General features: G+C 39.3%; 2 protein-coding genes across 2 annotated transcripts in view; one reads left to right on the top strand and one right to left on the bottom strand.

Annotated features, from left to right (window-relative positions):
* On the bottom strand, positions 1–8,927 carry LOC121655657 (leucine-rich repeat-containing protein 27-like). The gene is made up of 9 exons (XM_042010442.1): positions 8,378–8,927; positions 8,167–8,297; positions 7,862–7,920; positions 7,428–7,577; positions 6,464–6,659; positions 1,605–1,707; positions 1,030–1,118; positions 323–443; positions 1–228 (listed from the first exon to the last, which is right to left on the bottom strand). Exons 1-9 carry the CDS (start codon positions 8,591–8,593, stop codon positions 121–123), a joined length of 1,173 nt encoding a protein of 390 aa, XP_041866376.1. The 5' UTR covers positions 8,594–8,927; the 3' UTR covers positions 1–120.
* A 1,500-nt stretch (positions 8,928–10,427) lies between these two features.
* The window catches only part of LOC121655782 (serine/threonine-protein kinase 32C-like), a 134,132-nt gene continuing 128,025 nt past the window's right edge, over positions 10,428–16,534 (top strand). Inside the window, exon 1 of the mRNA XM_042010623.1 lies at positions 10,428–10,872. Within this exon, the coding sequence (XP_041866557.1) occupies positions 10,791–10,872 (82 nt within the window). The 5' untranslated portion in view covers positions 10,428–10,790. The remainder of the gene's footprint in view (positions 10,873–16,534) is intronic.

The raw sequence follows: 16,534 nt of genomic DNA, 5'->3' as shown, positions 1-16,534 counted from the left end.
AAGACTTCAGACATTTATTTTCAGGATCACAATGGCCATTTATATTGGATCAGCTGTTTTTAAAATCAATATTCAGTGTGAGTTTCAACACAACAAAACTCAAACCACAGTTGAGTAAACTTAGGAAAAAAGGCTCTGCCAGGGGTCGGTGAAATTATAGAAACATCTTTTACAACGTGTCCCCTGATTTCTTTTCCTTTCCAGAAGTTGTTCCCGTAGCTTCCTCATCTGTCATGCACAGAGAGAAAAGAATTAGATGAGTGATGTGATTTCAATACTGATGGCTTTTTGTCAATAGCCAATAATGAATCGTGGGCCTCACATCTTCCACATCCTCCTTTGTCACTGCCATCTGCTCGGCCATAGTGCCCCTGGGATTCCTTTGCCTCTCCTGTATCCTCTCTGCACGGGCATGGATATGATGCTGCAGCTCACAGGCATATCTAGAGAGCCAAACAGGCCAAAGGTCAAAATTTTTAACTAAAACGACGTAGTATTTGGATGCTATGGTATGGATATTAACATGATAGGCTTTGTTGATAGTTAGCAGATTACATGTGTAGTGGCAGTGACTGATAAGTTATGTTTTTGGTTAAGATTGATTCAGTTAATAAAAACAGAACAGCACATGTTGAGCTATGTGCGTGTGTGTGTGTTTTTTTAAAGGCATTTTGTCATTACAACAGAACAAAGGAAGCACAGCTAATGCTCTGTGATATGTGTACAGTCTCTCTTTGTCCACTAGGTGTCTCTAGCTTTACATCTTGAGTCACATGGCTTCAAACTGTAACCATGCAAAACTCTTGAGGATAGCTTAATTTAAAAGTATGCAATGTACATTTTTTTAACATTAGAAATTGGTGGGGATCCCTCATAAACATTTACTGTCAAATCTAATATGCATGTCGACCAGACAAAGTAAAACAAACAAACAAACAAATAAACAAACACTGCTGGGTCAGTGCTGGAGGCTTAGATTTTCCTGGACTGTACTTGACAATGTTTTTGACATTTAGAGTTCCAGTTTACCTGCCCTCTTCTGTCTCTGTGCATATGGCACATGTTGGCCCCTGAAAAGTGCCACTCCTGTCCTTGGAAGAAGGTTTTGAAGTTGTTTCCTGTAACAGAGTGAGACAGTGTTTTCTCCTTTATTGCAGAGCTTGAGTGCAGAAAGGATGATACAGATGTTGCAACATATCCTACCAAGCGAACGCCTGCAGCCCCACATAAAAGCTGCAGCACAACGGCCTCAGTGTTTTAAATTACCTTAAAACATCTGCTTATTTACCCCGATGCTGCTGAAAAAATATATAACTCTTCTGCTGTATGAATAAAAAATGTAGCTAATGGCCAAATATCTCCAAACCATCCACCTGTGTGTGTATGCCTCATGTGTTTCCACAAATACTGCCTGCACTTATTGTCAACAAGAGTATTAGTTAGGCTACTACCTGAAAAGCAAGTTACTAGCATCAAACTGATTAATCTTCTGGACATAGAGTGGATTTATTGTTTCAGTCTTTTTGTCAATAAGACAGAGGTGGTGCTTTACTGCCCCCTGGTGGATGGGCAGTTGACAAGCATTGATCCATGACATGCCGTACCTCTGGTTTTCTTTGTCTTTCCCGTCTCTTCTGTTTGTGCTCTGACATTTTCTTGTCCTTTGTCATCTTGGCTTGTGTGCACCTCTTCTGAAGCGTCTGTTGACTTGTGCAGGGAGAGACAAATAAAAAGGAGTGTGATTGTTTCTGGGTTTTTGTTTCATGGTTATGAGGAGGTCTGGAAACATCAATCGCTGGTTAATTGTTTTGGCTGATTCATCACTGTAATGTCTTTTTTTTCTGTCAATGTTTTGACTACTGGTGAAATCTAATTTAATGGTAAACTATAGCAATGCAAACAGTAAAGTATATAGAAAATGTAATGTAAACTGAAGCAGCTTATGTTCTCATCTCAACCTTTCTCTTCTCTTGCAGCCTTTTCTTATGCTGAGCGTCAGACAGAAGAAGCTCAGGAATAATGCCCGCTTTGGTTATTGTACTTTTCCTGCTAAATTAAAGACGAACCAAAAAGTTTACTTTCATTTCTCTCCGGAGTTCTGGGTCTCAGCGGAAACAGCTTGGAGAGATTTATATCACCTGGTCCCTTCTGTGGAGAATGTCATTAAAAAGTGTTTAGCCATCCTTTTCCAGGGTATTAAGTCCTTCACAATGACAAACTAAAGGTATCCGCTACAACAACTATTTTATCTGCTCCCTCCCATCAGTGAAAAGCAAATAACACTTCTCTTCAGATAGATGGAGGATGAAAATAAATATTATTCCCAAGTAATATTTGCTACATGGATATGCTTTTAAAAGAAAAAAAACACACTGAAGACCTTTAAAAATGTCTTATAAAAACAGGTTATTTTATAAGCTATATCAAGTTGAAGAATATTATTGAATGATTGACAAAATAGACCCTAAATTGCTCATACACACACCTGAATTTGATATGCAATAAAATTTTAGTTGCATTAATGTTTTTTTTCTATCTGAAAATTACATAAGAAGATGAATAAAATGGTATGACGTAAGGCTCTGATAAAAATGAAACATTTTAAGTCTTAAATTATTTACAGTACCAGCAATAGGTTCATTGTTTGGTTTTATGCTGCATTTGGTGGAGAATTTTATGGATGTATACAGGAATGTCATGTCACTGCAAAACAAATTTACCTGTGGGAATAAATAAATTAACCTGAACCTAAATCCAATGGTTCCTGTACAGTACTGAATTGGAAAAATTATAGAATTAAAATAGCAAATTAATCAAAAACATTGATTGTTAAAAATTTCTTTGGTATTTTATGTTTTGTCTTGCTGGTTTTTCAGGTCTTGCTGATAGGTCATTCCTACAACATCAGAAAAGGGAAGCTTTTGTCTCCTCTGTCATGTTGCCATTCCTCCCAACAAAACTTAAAGGTTCTGTCTGTCTTACATCATATGTATGTTACTCTAAAAGCTTAATGTACTTTTCTGCATCAGCATAGATGAGCTTTGCCAAGAGAACTGATACCAGACCATACCATCTCAGTGCCTGGATTTTGGACTTGCTGTGGATAAAAATCGGGAGCATCTGAGCACGGTGTCCATTTTTTACATGAGCTCTGGAATACTGATTGGTCTGACCGCGGGACACTGGGGTCTATGGTTCATTTCAGATGCCTCCGAGCCCAGAGAAGCTGCCACTACCTCTGAACAAAGCTAACATGTGGATTCTTTTGTTGCACAGTAAAGTTTTGGGTGGTATTTGTGAATGTAACTCTGTATTAAAGTGCTTGACAGAGGTTTGCCTTAGTTATATCAGCTGATCTTGAATGCTGTCTGAGGGATTACAGTTTTGGTCTGCAACCTTTAAGCACTAAAATTCCTCCAGATTCCTTGATGGTTTCTTGCTCTGTAGAGGTAGAACTATTCAAAAACTTCAAACCATCCTTTGAGGGCAATTTTTAATTATTTTTGTCACTTCCTCTGAATAAATGAATTATTATTAATGGTAGTAATATTCTGAGTATTTATTCGTTTTTACCATATTAATACCCCTAAGTTCTTTTGGTCCTGACTTTCTATGGAATTTGTTGCAGGTTTCACTATTATTTGCATGAGAGCCCCATTAACAAGACAGAACCAACAGAAGAATCAATCAAAATATGAAGTACATGATTTGTCTGATCATGTTTCTTGTAATTTCCTGCCCACTAATCCCCTCTCTAACATCTTCACATCTGTTTTCAGTTGCTGCAGGTTCAGTCATAATATTCCTGTTGTTGCAAACCTTGTTTCTCCCCATCCGATTTTTCCCCCTCTATGTTTAATTAAAATCAATCCATTTTGGAGTGTAAATAGCCAAGCTAGCATCAAAACATAAAGCTTAAGTCTCCAGCAGAAAACAGGAACATCATTTTGGAGCCCAGTCCTGAATAATCTGTAGAAGAAAGTAAAGATCAAAGCATTGGCAAGGCAGCCATTGAACCTCTAAAACCTGAAAATCTCTGCAATGGAGTGATTTACAGACCCAGTAGGAACATGTGTTGGCACCACAGACAGAGCCTTTCTTTATGGAAGCTTGTTTATTTATTTAGTGGCAGTTATTTACCTATGGGATCATATGATTCTGCTTTTATAAGCCCAACTAATGCTCAGAATAAATGCAGACAAGCTGAATTATTAGTCACCTAAGGGAAACTGTAATAAGTGAAAAGAAGATGTATATTATGAAGGGCAGGAGTAAAACAGAAAGCTAGGAGAAGGAAATTTATTATAAGTGGGAAATGTAACTTCACTGATATGAACGTAAAAAGCTAATAGTGCCAACACGGACATAGTGATAATTTTCTAAATGTGTTTCAACTATAAGACAATACAGGCGGACAGAGACAGCAGACAGAGTGGGAAGAGTAAAGGATGAAGGAAAGTAGTGCTAGCTAACAACAGATGCTGAAATTCTGAACATGTTTTTAAGAAGGCACATTAGTGCACTCCAGATATTACACCGGCGGTTGTGAGTTACCCAGGCGGCTGTATAGTGAAATTTGCACACGACAAAATGGTAGTGGGACTGAAAGCCCACAAAAACGAGTCATCGTACCTGCAGGAGGTGGAAGAATCTGGTGGACTGGTGCAGAGAAATTAATCTCTGCATAAATGTGGGAAAGACGAAGGAGCTGGTTGTGGATTTTAGAAGGAGGAGCCACAGCCCCTCCTCTCTGTTCATCAATGAAACAACAGTGGAAAAGGTCCACAGATTTAAGTATCTTGAGCCTTGTTTCGGCCAACGGGTGTGGGTTGGTACGGGGTGGGTCAGGATGCATTTTTTTGTGTTTCCACACGTAAAAACTAGAACAAGTACCCTTATATCTGACCTGACCCATCCTACTTTGTTGGCACCCTTCCATTGGGGTACCAATCTAACCAACCCGACCCAAAAGGCAGGAGTTTGACACACTGCAATCTATTGATTGGTTGAGAAAAAAAGTCACTTTGCATGTGACCTGGCATAAAAACAACGCAGGTTCATTACTACTCGGTCAGTGTTGACGTTCACTAAAGTGTCCTTTGATATGCAAACTCAGTAATTTCAGAGGTTTAAGAGATTCAACGTCCTATGTTACTGCTATGGCACCTAGCTATCGCATTGGCTAGGTAGGCTATCCCATTTCACGAACGGTTAGTGTTTTCAGAGTGCACAGACTACGTAGGATATTCCGTAGCCTACGTAGTCTGTGTATCCCGAAGTGTACAGACCCTGAATTGGGACACAGCTGAGTTGTGTTTTGGTTATACTTTAAGGAGGGCGTTGCGCTGCGATGGTGTCATGCTATTTCGTAGCTGAGGCATCTATCGCTATCCGGCTGATACTCTGCATACGAAGTAAGATTATGGTTGGCTTTCAAAATGCAACAAGATTACAGTTTACAAACCATATTCGCACCCTAACCGTCCCGTCCCAACCCGCACCAGTTGGTGGAAACAAGGCGTTGGAGTTCACATTTTCCGGGACCTTAAGAGGACCATAAATACATCCAACATCTTAAAGAAGGCCCACTAACACATTTCCTCCAGAAGCTGAGCTAGGCCAGCTTCAATACTTCAGTGCTGGCAGCTTTCTACAGGTGTGAGGTGGAGAGTCCACTCACCTGCTCCATCACCACCTGGTATGTTAACTTCTCAATCACCAACAGCACTGCAGAGGGAGGTGAAAACTGCCCAGAATATCATCCGCAGCAGTCTTCCTTCCATAGAGGACATCTATATCAGCAAGTGCAGGAGCCAGGATTCTACCCACCCGGCTCATGGACTGCTTGACCCCTACCCTCGGGCAAGAGGCTATGGAGCATAAAAACCAGGACTACCAGGCTCAAATTCAGCTTCTTACCAGAGGGCATCAAATTCGTGGACTCTATGCCACACCAATGCACTGCTGTGCCACTTGTCATGCTGCTACCAGCAAACACTGCTGCTTTACTCATTCCTAACATGCTGCTCTGTTTTAATTGTGCACTGCAGTACTTACTTAATAAGTTTTACTGTTATTTATTGCTATAATTATTCTTCTATAAGACTAAATTATTATAGATTATTCTTTTAGGATGTTGTACAGTGCTGGTCCTGAGTACAAATTTAGTTTCATGTATACATGCAAATGACAATAAACTGGAACTGACCTGAATATTGTCAACTCAGAGTTCACCTAATAATAGAATATAGTTTTTGCAAGATACGTGTAAGAGGAGGGACTCTGACTGGTGTTATCCCTAAATATTATATGTATTATATATATTGAAGTTTGTAAGGTAATGTAGAGATCCTGATTTAGACTATCATCCATCTTCATTATTTAAAACTATTATCCCAATTTTTTCACTTTCACACATCAGAAAATCACCTCATATTCCTCACATTTAAACCCTTCTACCTACCTTTTGGGGGCAACGGGAAGCTGTGATTTTGGCTTGTTATCACTGTGTGCTGCCGAGGCCAGCTCAGCTATTTCCAGTTGGATGAACTTGTCTTTGAGCTCCCTGAACTTCTTCATCTCATCCTCATCCACAGACTCCTCCTCCTGCTCCTCCATATTGGACTCTATCAATTCTGACAGCTGTAGCTTCTCCACCGCTGGCAAAGAAACAATCGTGGCAGCATAAAAAATGTTGTGAGGGCAGATGTTACTGGCAACAATGGTCGCTATCGACAGCTATCATGGCTGGTAGAAACACATCATGACTGTCTGAATGACTTACAGGTCACTGAGTTTTTAGTATCATTTACTAAGGACAGCATTTCTTTCTGAGTCCCACATGTAATGTGTTGCTAGATGTAGCTTTTAACCATAATTACACAAAAAAATGCTATATATTATGTGCTGTCACACTTGTAAATGAAAGCTGTGCTGTGCAATCACATCTGCTGGACCTACACTCTCAGCCAATTACAGTAAATAAAATGAGATTTCCCTCTCATCTTTGTTAATAACCTTGCATGCAGGCAGATAAATCATTTGATTGAGGGATCTGGCTCTGCTCATTGTGCAGCAGCAGCCTCTCCTGCGGAGGGCTGTCCTGGGCTTCTCACAGTGATTACCTCCAGACAGTGCTCAGTGACATAGAGCTCCTGTTTAGAGCCCACAGGTTATCGATCATTTTCATCTGGCTAAAAATATTACAGAGCTGGAAGCTGGAGCATAGGAAGGGGGGTAGGGGGGTCAGGCGAGTGGCACGAGCCGTCTCCAAGGGAACAGAAGTCACGCCAGTGAAGTGGTACCAGGGCGAGGAGCTATTTTTTGCTACCAGGCGTCCTATCTTTGACAAAAAGAGCAGATGGCTTGGAAGTACATGTGTGCATATCGCTGGTGTGCAGCTCAAAGTTAAAGTGCCTTTGATTCACCTGGAGAGGTCCTCGTGTTAACTGTCCGCTCTGCCAGAACACTCCGCAGATACTGCAGGATGGACTTGTATCCCTGGTGCACAACGTCTTGTGGAGGAAAACGGATGGGGCAGTTTCTCAGACACAGGGCTCTGAGAGTGGTCACATTTCCTTGAAAACAAAGGCAAATGATGATGTTTGTGTAGCAACTTACACACAGAAGACGCTTGCATACTATAAATTTCTAAATAACAATAATAATGGAAATGATAGCAACAGAGCAGTAGCAGAAATAACAGCAAGGATCAAATAATTTTTTTACTAAACTGCATAAATGACCTCTTAGTTTTGATTGCACGTGATTCAAATGTAAATATGCTTGTTTTCAGAGCTGACAATCATAAAACAAAAAGGAAAAATCTGCCTTTAAAGCATGAGACATGCTAATAACTCACCCAGCTCTGGTGGAAGCTCTGAGATTGGATTCCCTTCTAGCGCTAGTGTTCTCAGAGACCTACAAGATCACAACCGCAGATTATCAGATGAGTGACAGTGCTATGCTTTGATCAAGAATCATCTTTTGTCTCTAGCTGAACAATGAAAACGCAAAGGGGAAAATTGTGCAAAGAGAGAGGGGGAGAAAGAGAGAGGGGGAGAAAGAGAGCGAGAAAAGATCCATTGTGATTTTTAGGAGCTGGAATCAACCACACATAACAAATACCATTAGACAACTCTTTAAATATTGTAGTTGCAAGCTGACCTGTGAAAGCCAATTTCTGCAGGAAGAGATGTAATTTGGTTCTTTCTGAGGTCTAGCCACTCAAGCTTGGGCAAACTAACAAACAGTGAATCTGGGATGCTGGCGATTTGGTTGCCTTCCAGACACAGATACTGGGAATGAGACAAGTTAGAATAAATAGATAAAACAGAAGAATACATACAGGATATAACTGGTAAAGACACACACTGACCGTTAGTGAGCTGTTACTCAGAACAGTATCTGGGACTTGTTTTAGATTGGATCTCCTCAGACACAACATCTCTGTGGAGCAGCTTTTGGCGGACTCATGCGGTTCAGCATCGTCAGGCATAATTTGTTGAATCTGTGTTTTGACAACACCGTTCCCAAAGACGAAGCGTAGCCGGTTGTCTCCTTCTTTCTCCGGAGAAGTCATTATAGAAGTCATTCTGGCATGTTTAGGATTCAAACTTTTGTTCAGCGGGGGCCAAAAGTGGCTTCTTTTATTTTTTATTTTTGCGGTCGCAGTCTTCTCTCTGTTGTAGAAAATAACGGCTAAGGCTTAACTTGGCAATTTTAAATTTATTCAGTCTGTGACACCACAGCTAACAAGTCAACATAATCATAATCAGGTACATAATCGTGTCTTAAACGCATTAAAATTACTTACTGCCTGAAAAGAAAGAAAAAGTTAAGCTAACTTATCACACTGGCTCGCAAGTTTAACGGCGTAACCATGGCAACGAGTTCACACAAACTACGGCAACTGTTTACGGGCAAAACAAGTTAGCAGCCACGAAATTCCAAACATATTAAAAAAAATTTCTAAATATTTAATTTGGAAAACCAAATGACATAATAACATATTTATTGTTTTCTATGAGGATCAAATGTGACTTTACGTAAAATGCAGCAACATGAGCAAATAAATGCTGATGTACATTTTGTTGACTGTGTTAATCCGTTTTTCCCCCTCAGTGATCCGGCTCCACCCATCCATCTTCTAATGAGGTTGTGAAATAATTCAGTGGGGTTCGTTTGGGAAAGTGACGGTTTGCATTTAAGCGGAAAAGCTTCCGTTTTGTACGGAAGTATCTCCGCTTCACTTCGCCTCTCCGTTGGGTTTGTTGTATGAGTTCTTGTGTATGGCAGTCGGTGAACACGGCTACGTCAACTACAGTCACTGGCCAGCAGCAACTGTCACATTTTTCACTGATGTCAAGTTAGGCGGAATACGAAGAAGTGACTTCGGGTTACCATCTTAAAAATAAAAACAATACTGGTAAATGTTCGATGAAAACCAGAGCAATCTCATTTTAGTTCAGGGCCAAACTGTGATCTCAAGTGTGTCAGACCAGTAAAATAATAACTCAAAAGCCCATAAATATATAAAAACTTCCAATTCCCCCCTATTTTTATGCAAATAAGTACATTATCAGGATGTTTTCATTGAATGAACTATCCTATTAGAAAACATTATGAACAACTTGCATTTTCTTTTTAAAATTTAAGTGCCGTTTCAACATGATTTTGTCCTAGTTCATCAGTTCATCAGCCTGTTCATTAAAATTTACAAATCACAACAGATCTACTAAATCATAGTTATCTGAAACTGAAAAGCAAATTTTTTTACATTTGGATTAGAGTATTTTTAAATGTATATTTGAACATAAGTGTAGTAGTCTTGACCACCTGAACTGACTCACCTCATAAACTGACGTGAGATCTATTAAGTAGGAAAGATTTAAGATAAAAGATAGAGCAAGCTATCCTGTTCAAACATTAAAAAATGCAACTTTACATGGCCAAATTACAATTTACAGTTACTTTTTATTAAAACAAGAACAACAACAACTTATCAGTCTTTTATGGTATTTTTTATATTTACCAAATTCATCCCGTGGGCCACATTGGACCCTGATTTAGCCCTTGGGTCTTACTCTTTACACTCCCGATTAAATAAGTTTACTCGTGAGTTGCATGGGTTAAATGCCGCGGTGAAAATAATTATTTGGAGTAACATTGTATTAATTTTTTGCACCAAAATATGACACACAGTGCCCCTAAATGAGATAGGTATAAAACAGCTGGAGAAAAAACAACGTTCATCTGTCAGTGGAAGTGTTGTAAGTAACAACTGAGGACAGTAAATTCAGTCTGAATGAACAGAACTAGTTCTAAATCTCCATTTTAGCCATACCGCTGTACTAACATGTAATACTTTTATTTGTGAGGGAACGCTGTTTAACTTCCGGTTTTCTTCCGGCTAACTACGTCCGCCTTGACGCAGCTCTCACTCAGCACCGACAAACAGAAGTCTGTGGGGTTCGACTGCGGAAGAAAACTGAACACAACCAACACCGAGTGACTATTCCAACCGACCGCTCCAACTCACAACTGTCTTTGTTTCACACATTCACCACAGTCCGTCGGCACGTGCTCGCACTCGCTCATTTCACTGCCTTGCAAAGACTTTAAGCCCTTGCTGCTAAAAAGAAAGAAAAATACATAACGGACAGATAAAGCAAATTAACGAACAAGGGTTTGGGTGAAATGTACGCCTGGTATCACTGTCTTTTAAGGAGGGTGTCCAACACAGAGCTGTAGTTTCTCTTCAAGAGGCGAGGAATGCAATCTGAGCATCAATGTTTCACTGGGGCAAGTGGAAGAAGAGGATGGGAGCCAATAGTTCTTCAAAGAGACCAGTTTTCGACGAGAAGGAAGATGGTGAGTGACGAAAAAAGTAGAAACGCCTGCAAACATGACTTCTGTAAACATGTAATTTAAATCATATGTCTAAACTTAGTTTTCCAAGTTTCTATGTGAGGCTTGTGGAACCTAAAATAAGGAGCAAACTAACTTTGTTTTTGGAGGTGTGAAATCCATCTTCCTACTCAGCCAGCTGCAGCTACTGTTTCAGTTATATCACCCAGAGGAGATAAAAAGTAGCCTTAACATTTATATTTTTGTCTTATCCGCTGCAGTGCATCAGCACAGAAAGTTTCCTCACAGATAATCCATTCCTTCTGTCAGGGCAGAAAGTTTATTCAGGCACTGTAGCATCTCTGCTTCTGCTGGGAGAAAATACTGAAATGCCTGAATGCACTCAGTTTTGCAACATGGACTATTTGAAGACATAGTATTAATTGCATAATTAAAGCGAGATTAGTGTCATACATGAGAGTAATGTTAATTCACTGTCTTGCCAGTATATGGGGAGAAGTAAGCCTCTTGGAAGCGGACCCAATAAGCTCAGCAGTGAATCTTTGTGACTGACTCCAGAAATGTTGCAGAGCTATCTTTAAAAAGAAAAAAAAAAACGCTCTGGCCAAGTTGCAAGGCTAAACTTGAGTAAATGAGGTCATTTCACTGCAGGGATGTGGTCATATGTGTGTGTTGAGTGCACCTTCATCCAAGGCTAACCCAATTAAGGCTATAGCATTTTGTCAGTCCAGCTCTGGTTCAGACTACTATCAAGGCGAGTGGATATAGAGAGGGATAGGAGTGGCCCTACAGCTTTAAGTGGTGTGCTCTCCTCCTTGCAGCAGCTGATCAAAGCTAAGACCTACATTAAGAATATATTAAGGTTTAGAGAGATGTTCTTGTCCAGAATGATTTTGTATGATTAGAGTGAAAACTTGGAAGCAGAGGGCTGAACCATTCCATGCCGAGATTTTTTCCTCAGTTTTGTTCCTGCAGAGTGTGAGGAGAAAGCAAGGGATCATCTTTGTAATGAAAAAAGTCAAAAATCTGAGTTTCCCACCCACAAAACACAAATAACAGTCAGTGCGGCTGCATTATCATCACCATCATTGTCTTAATCACTTACATTGTCATAGCCACTGTCATCATGCATATGGATTGATGATGGATCAGTGGTGCTGAGATGCTTTTGATGTAATTATAAAACATTTGCATCTCTAGATGTAGTCAGTGAGAAAAACCTCATCTGCTGAACATACGTGCCTGGTTTGGGCAGGAATGCTTTTTAAAGAAGAGCCACTGATCACCTTGAACTCTTAAAGCGCTGGTTCTGCGCCGCCTTTGTAAAGCAGCTGCTTCTTTTTTACCTCGTTCATTGTTCAAAGAGCTGCTGAGAGCTGATAACAGCCTGGCTGAATCATGGTGCACTGCCTTGTTGATGCTGACTTAGAGACTCTAGATGTCTTTTGCTGTCTGTCATGTCTCTTAGAAACTGTATCCCCCCCCTCCAACCCCTCCGGCTTCTTGGAGAGCAGCATGTGTCCTACATTAGGCAGTAATATTAGAGCGGCGTTTGGCTCTAAAGGCTGCAAACATAATCAAGCGGTCAGGTTGATGTCGAAGCGTAGCTGCCAGAAGGGCTTTTTTGGCAGATAGTTTGATGAGCAGAGGAAGGCTGTGGAATTGATTGAGGTGAACATCCTGCCTGGTTGTGCGCTGCTCTCTTTCACTGACCCTCTTTGACAACATTACTCTGGGTGGGAAATAAGTCCAGTGGTTAGATAAATACTGATTAAGTCTGGTCCATCGGCCACTCATCCTCATTTGAGAGATATCGGTTTTATGCTTCATTTTCCTGAAATGTAAAGCTCTCAAATGATGGTTTGGGAAATTATGATTATTAGATTTTTTTTGAAGAATGAGATGAGAAGATTGACATCGCTGTCAGGTATTTAAACTATAAATGATGTAAAAAAAAAAAAAGAAGAATCACTGCTTTTGTAGTTTATTCAGCCAAATCACAGATATGAAACATAAACAGCTGAACGTTTTGGCCTTTTAAGTAAGGTTAAAAAAGGCTCAATCAGGAGGAACAGAGAAATCAGCTTGCTTTTTGCATTTTTAAAACAAATACATACATGCACAAGTCTAAATATGCAAATGCGTCTGCACTTTAAAGGCAGTTCTTGCAGACCTGATCAGGCTGTTGCACCCGGCTGATTGTCAGGAAGCACAGCGGGGAGAGCTGTCACTTAAAACAGTGGAAACGATAATAAAACTTAATTTAGATAAATATGTTTGTTGTTTTCAGTTGGCTAAGTCTAAAGGTTTGAGCAAGTACAAACAAAGTGGGAAAGATGGAGAGGGGGAAACATACAGATCAACCAAGGCAGACAACGAAGCACCAGAACAAAAACTGAAACCAGTGTGCTGTAAAAGTACAAAATGCACAACAAAAGAAATTACAAACAAATAAGCAGAAACAGAAGTCTGCGTTTGGTCCTCGACTTTCTAAAATTTGCTTTAAAAAAAGGGATTTACATCCAGAAAAGCTGAATATTTACCATTTTAAGTTAGATTTTATTATTTCACACACACACACACACACATATAGATTTGCAGCATTTCCAGTGATATTTTTTTCTCATATTAACAGCAGTGTGAATGTGTCACCCCAAGGTAGCTACTCAAAGCTTATAATAGAGCCCAGTTTTCTACAAATAAAATGGTAATGAACAGAATATGGGCCAGCTATTCGTTTATTACAGCAACATACAAAACAGACACACAAGAAAAAATCCTGACATTCTGATAATATTTGATTAATATATATGGTGGAGATATTATTTAATATTTATGCGACACTAATGAAAAATCAGTAGACTACAGATGGAAAAAACATCAGGGTATAAATCAAAGTTCCTAATATAATTAAAAATTTGCCTAGAATTAGATTAGTTGTACAATGATAGAGCTGCATTTTTAGATTTTTCTTGAAGATGGAGATGAAATTAGACATTTTTCATTTCTCATCTAGCTCATTTCAAATGTAGTCTTCTGCAAACAATACTAAAGCTGGTACATTTTAGACTCCCTCTCCCCAGTTATTTGTTTTTTATTCTTGGTGGCATAAGTGTGCACAGCAAAGAAGACTGGAATGAGGTTGCACAATTTATGGCTGAGTTTGTGGACAATCTGTGTACGTTACACATGCATTTCAAAGATAATTATTCTTAGACCATGATAAGGCACGTATGACTTTCTTTTGGAGAATTTCCAGCTTTTTTAGGTGGTTTGATAAGGTGTTACACCAGATAACATTGGAATAATGTAAATGAGGCTCAAATAAAGTTTAAAATGGGTGAGAATTACAGAGTTGAAGAAGATATCTCAACTTTAAAACTAAAGCTGCATAATTAGATCATCTGTTTTTGTCAAATCATTATTATAATATTTGAAATGAAAAAAGTAATCAATAAGCATCCCCAGGAACTTTGTAGAGTCGACTCTTGTAAATTCCTGTGCTTTTATTTTAGGATTAATTTGTTTTGCATCAGGATTTTTATTATAACAGAAAACAATATAGTTTGTTTTTCTGATATTGAGAGAAAGTTTATTGCACCGAAGCCAAATGTCTGTTTTTACAAGCTCACTATTCATGATTTGTTTAAGTTCATTTGAATTTTTGTGAGCAAAAAACAAGTTTGTGTCATCAGCCAATAATTTTATGTAATACAGACGAAGAATTCACAGTGATTAACATAGAAAGTGAAGTGGTCCTAACATGAAACCATGGGGGACCCTCAAAAGAAATAAATACTACACCAATCTAACGGTAGGCTGCTCATACCATAGTGTTGAAGTTTATCAGTTAGGATGTCAAACTTAATGGCATCGATTGTTTCAGATAAGTATGTGAAGCTGTCAATGCCAGAGTTGTCTTGTTTAAGTGACTGAACAGTGTTCAGTTTTACCATTACCCAGTCTCCGTATGAAGGGACGTCTCGAACTCCCCGAGTCCTTGTCTGAACAAGGAACAGTACCAGCCTGTCGCTTTTTAAAGAGAGCACTTGTTGTGAATATGCTACAATTCTCAAGAGAAACTGACAAATTCCTGCTTTAATTAGGCAAAACACAGATTTGGTGAACTTGTTTTTGCTCCAGAGAATCTTCGGAGTCATCAAAAAGTGTCTGTGCATGTGAATGCAGGACATGCTGATGTCTGTTTGTTGCATCATGTTGTTTGATCATTATTCAAGAGCTAAAGGCAAATTTTTATTTCTGTGGACAATAAAGTTGTATTCTCCATGTAGGCTTTGTGTGTGTGTGTGTGTGTTTGCCTGTCTGAGTGTGTGCCTGGCTGCTCATCCCATCGAGGATAAATTTCTGAGGCAGGGAAAGCAGATTTGGTTGAGGATAAAGATGGAGTCAGAGAGATGGCTGATTACGGGCACTGAATTCTGAGCCACTCTCTTTCTTTCATCTTTGTCAAAGACTCAATTTCTCTCGCTTTCTTTATTCAGTGCAGCTTCTTGGCTGCTGGCTTTCTGTCACAGTGGTGTTTTGCTGTAATTGGCCATAGTGGTGACCAAAGATCGGTGGAAAAAACCTCCTGGTACTGTTGGGATGTCACCCAATCTCCCTTAATGCTGCTAATGGTCAAATTTGTTGTAAAGCTTTTTTCTTTCTTTTTTTTTTTTACGAAACATCAAAAACTTGTCAATCAAAATTGAACAGCTCAGTGAAATCAGTATAATATCTCTGGAAGGATGGCTGTAAGAAAGCCAGTCTTAAGAAGGGGAACGTGGAGAAAAGGCCAAAGTATTCCAGATGTCTAAAGAATAGCACTGAGAATCGGTGGCAACCGGTCTTATGGAGTGATGAGTCCCCCTGAGATTCTGGACCTCAACATTATTAAAGCATTGTGGGATAGTCTTGACAAATAACAGAAAAAAAGGCAGCCAACATCCAAAATAGAGCTTTAGAAAGTCCTTCAAGAAGCCTGGACTATTCCTGAAAGAAATAACTTGACTGATAGAGTTCAGACTGGTGCTCAACATTGACTTTAAGCCAACTTTTTTTTTTGCCTAGTTTCATTTTATATTAGCATGTTTCAATAGTTTGCTCCACCTATTTCCTGTTTTCCAGACAACATATAAAGAAATAAAGAAAGGCTCAATTGCACAGTTCTGTACTACATGACCCATTTTACAAAGAGATGACTTAACAAATATAATGCGTAGGGCTGCAATGATTAGTCGACATTGTCAACAATGGGGCTGCTACTAATGACTATTCTGATGGTCGATTAGTCACCGACTATTAAAACGACTAGTCGACCAATCGGATTATGTATCTCATAATTATTAAATGGCTCTTATTTCACTTTCAGCTTCAAATCTTGCATAAGTTGTTATGTAAGTCCGATGTGTCTTCTCTTTAAATGTTCGAGCGTTGCAGACGTACTCCCGTGGTACGCTAGGTCCGCTTTGCAAATCTCACATGTATTTAATTTATTTTGTAAGTTTAATGTGAAGTTATTTCAGACTTTTGACGTCCTCTGCCACCGTTTTGCTCCCTGGTCAGCTGCCATAATTTTCCATTGGCCGACTTCATTGTACTTGTGCAACTCTCAGCAGAGATAAGAAGACGATGTCTCACTCTGTCGTTTTTTCTTTTTTTTGCC

Source organism: Melanotaenia boesemani, chromosome 16 (genome assembly GCF_017639745.1).
Source record: "Melanotaenia boesemani isolate fMelBoe1 chromosome 16, fMelBoe1.pri, whole genome shotgun sequence".
NCBI lineage: Eukaryota > Metazoa > Chordata > Actinopteri > Atheriniformes > Melanotaeniidae > Melanotaenia > Melanotaenia boesemani.
The sequence above is the reverse complement of the archived record's forward strand: the minus strand, read 5'-3'. Positions and strand labels throughout refer to the sequence as shown.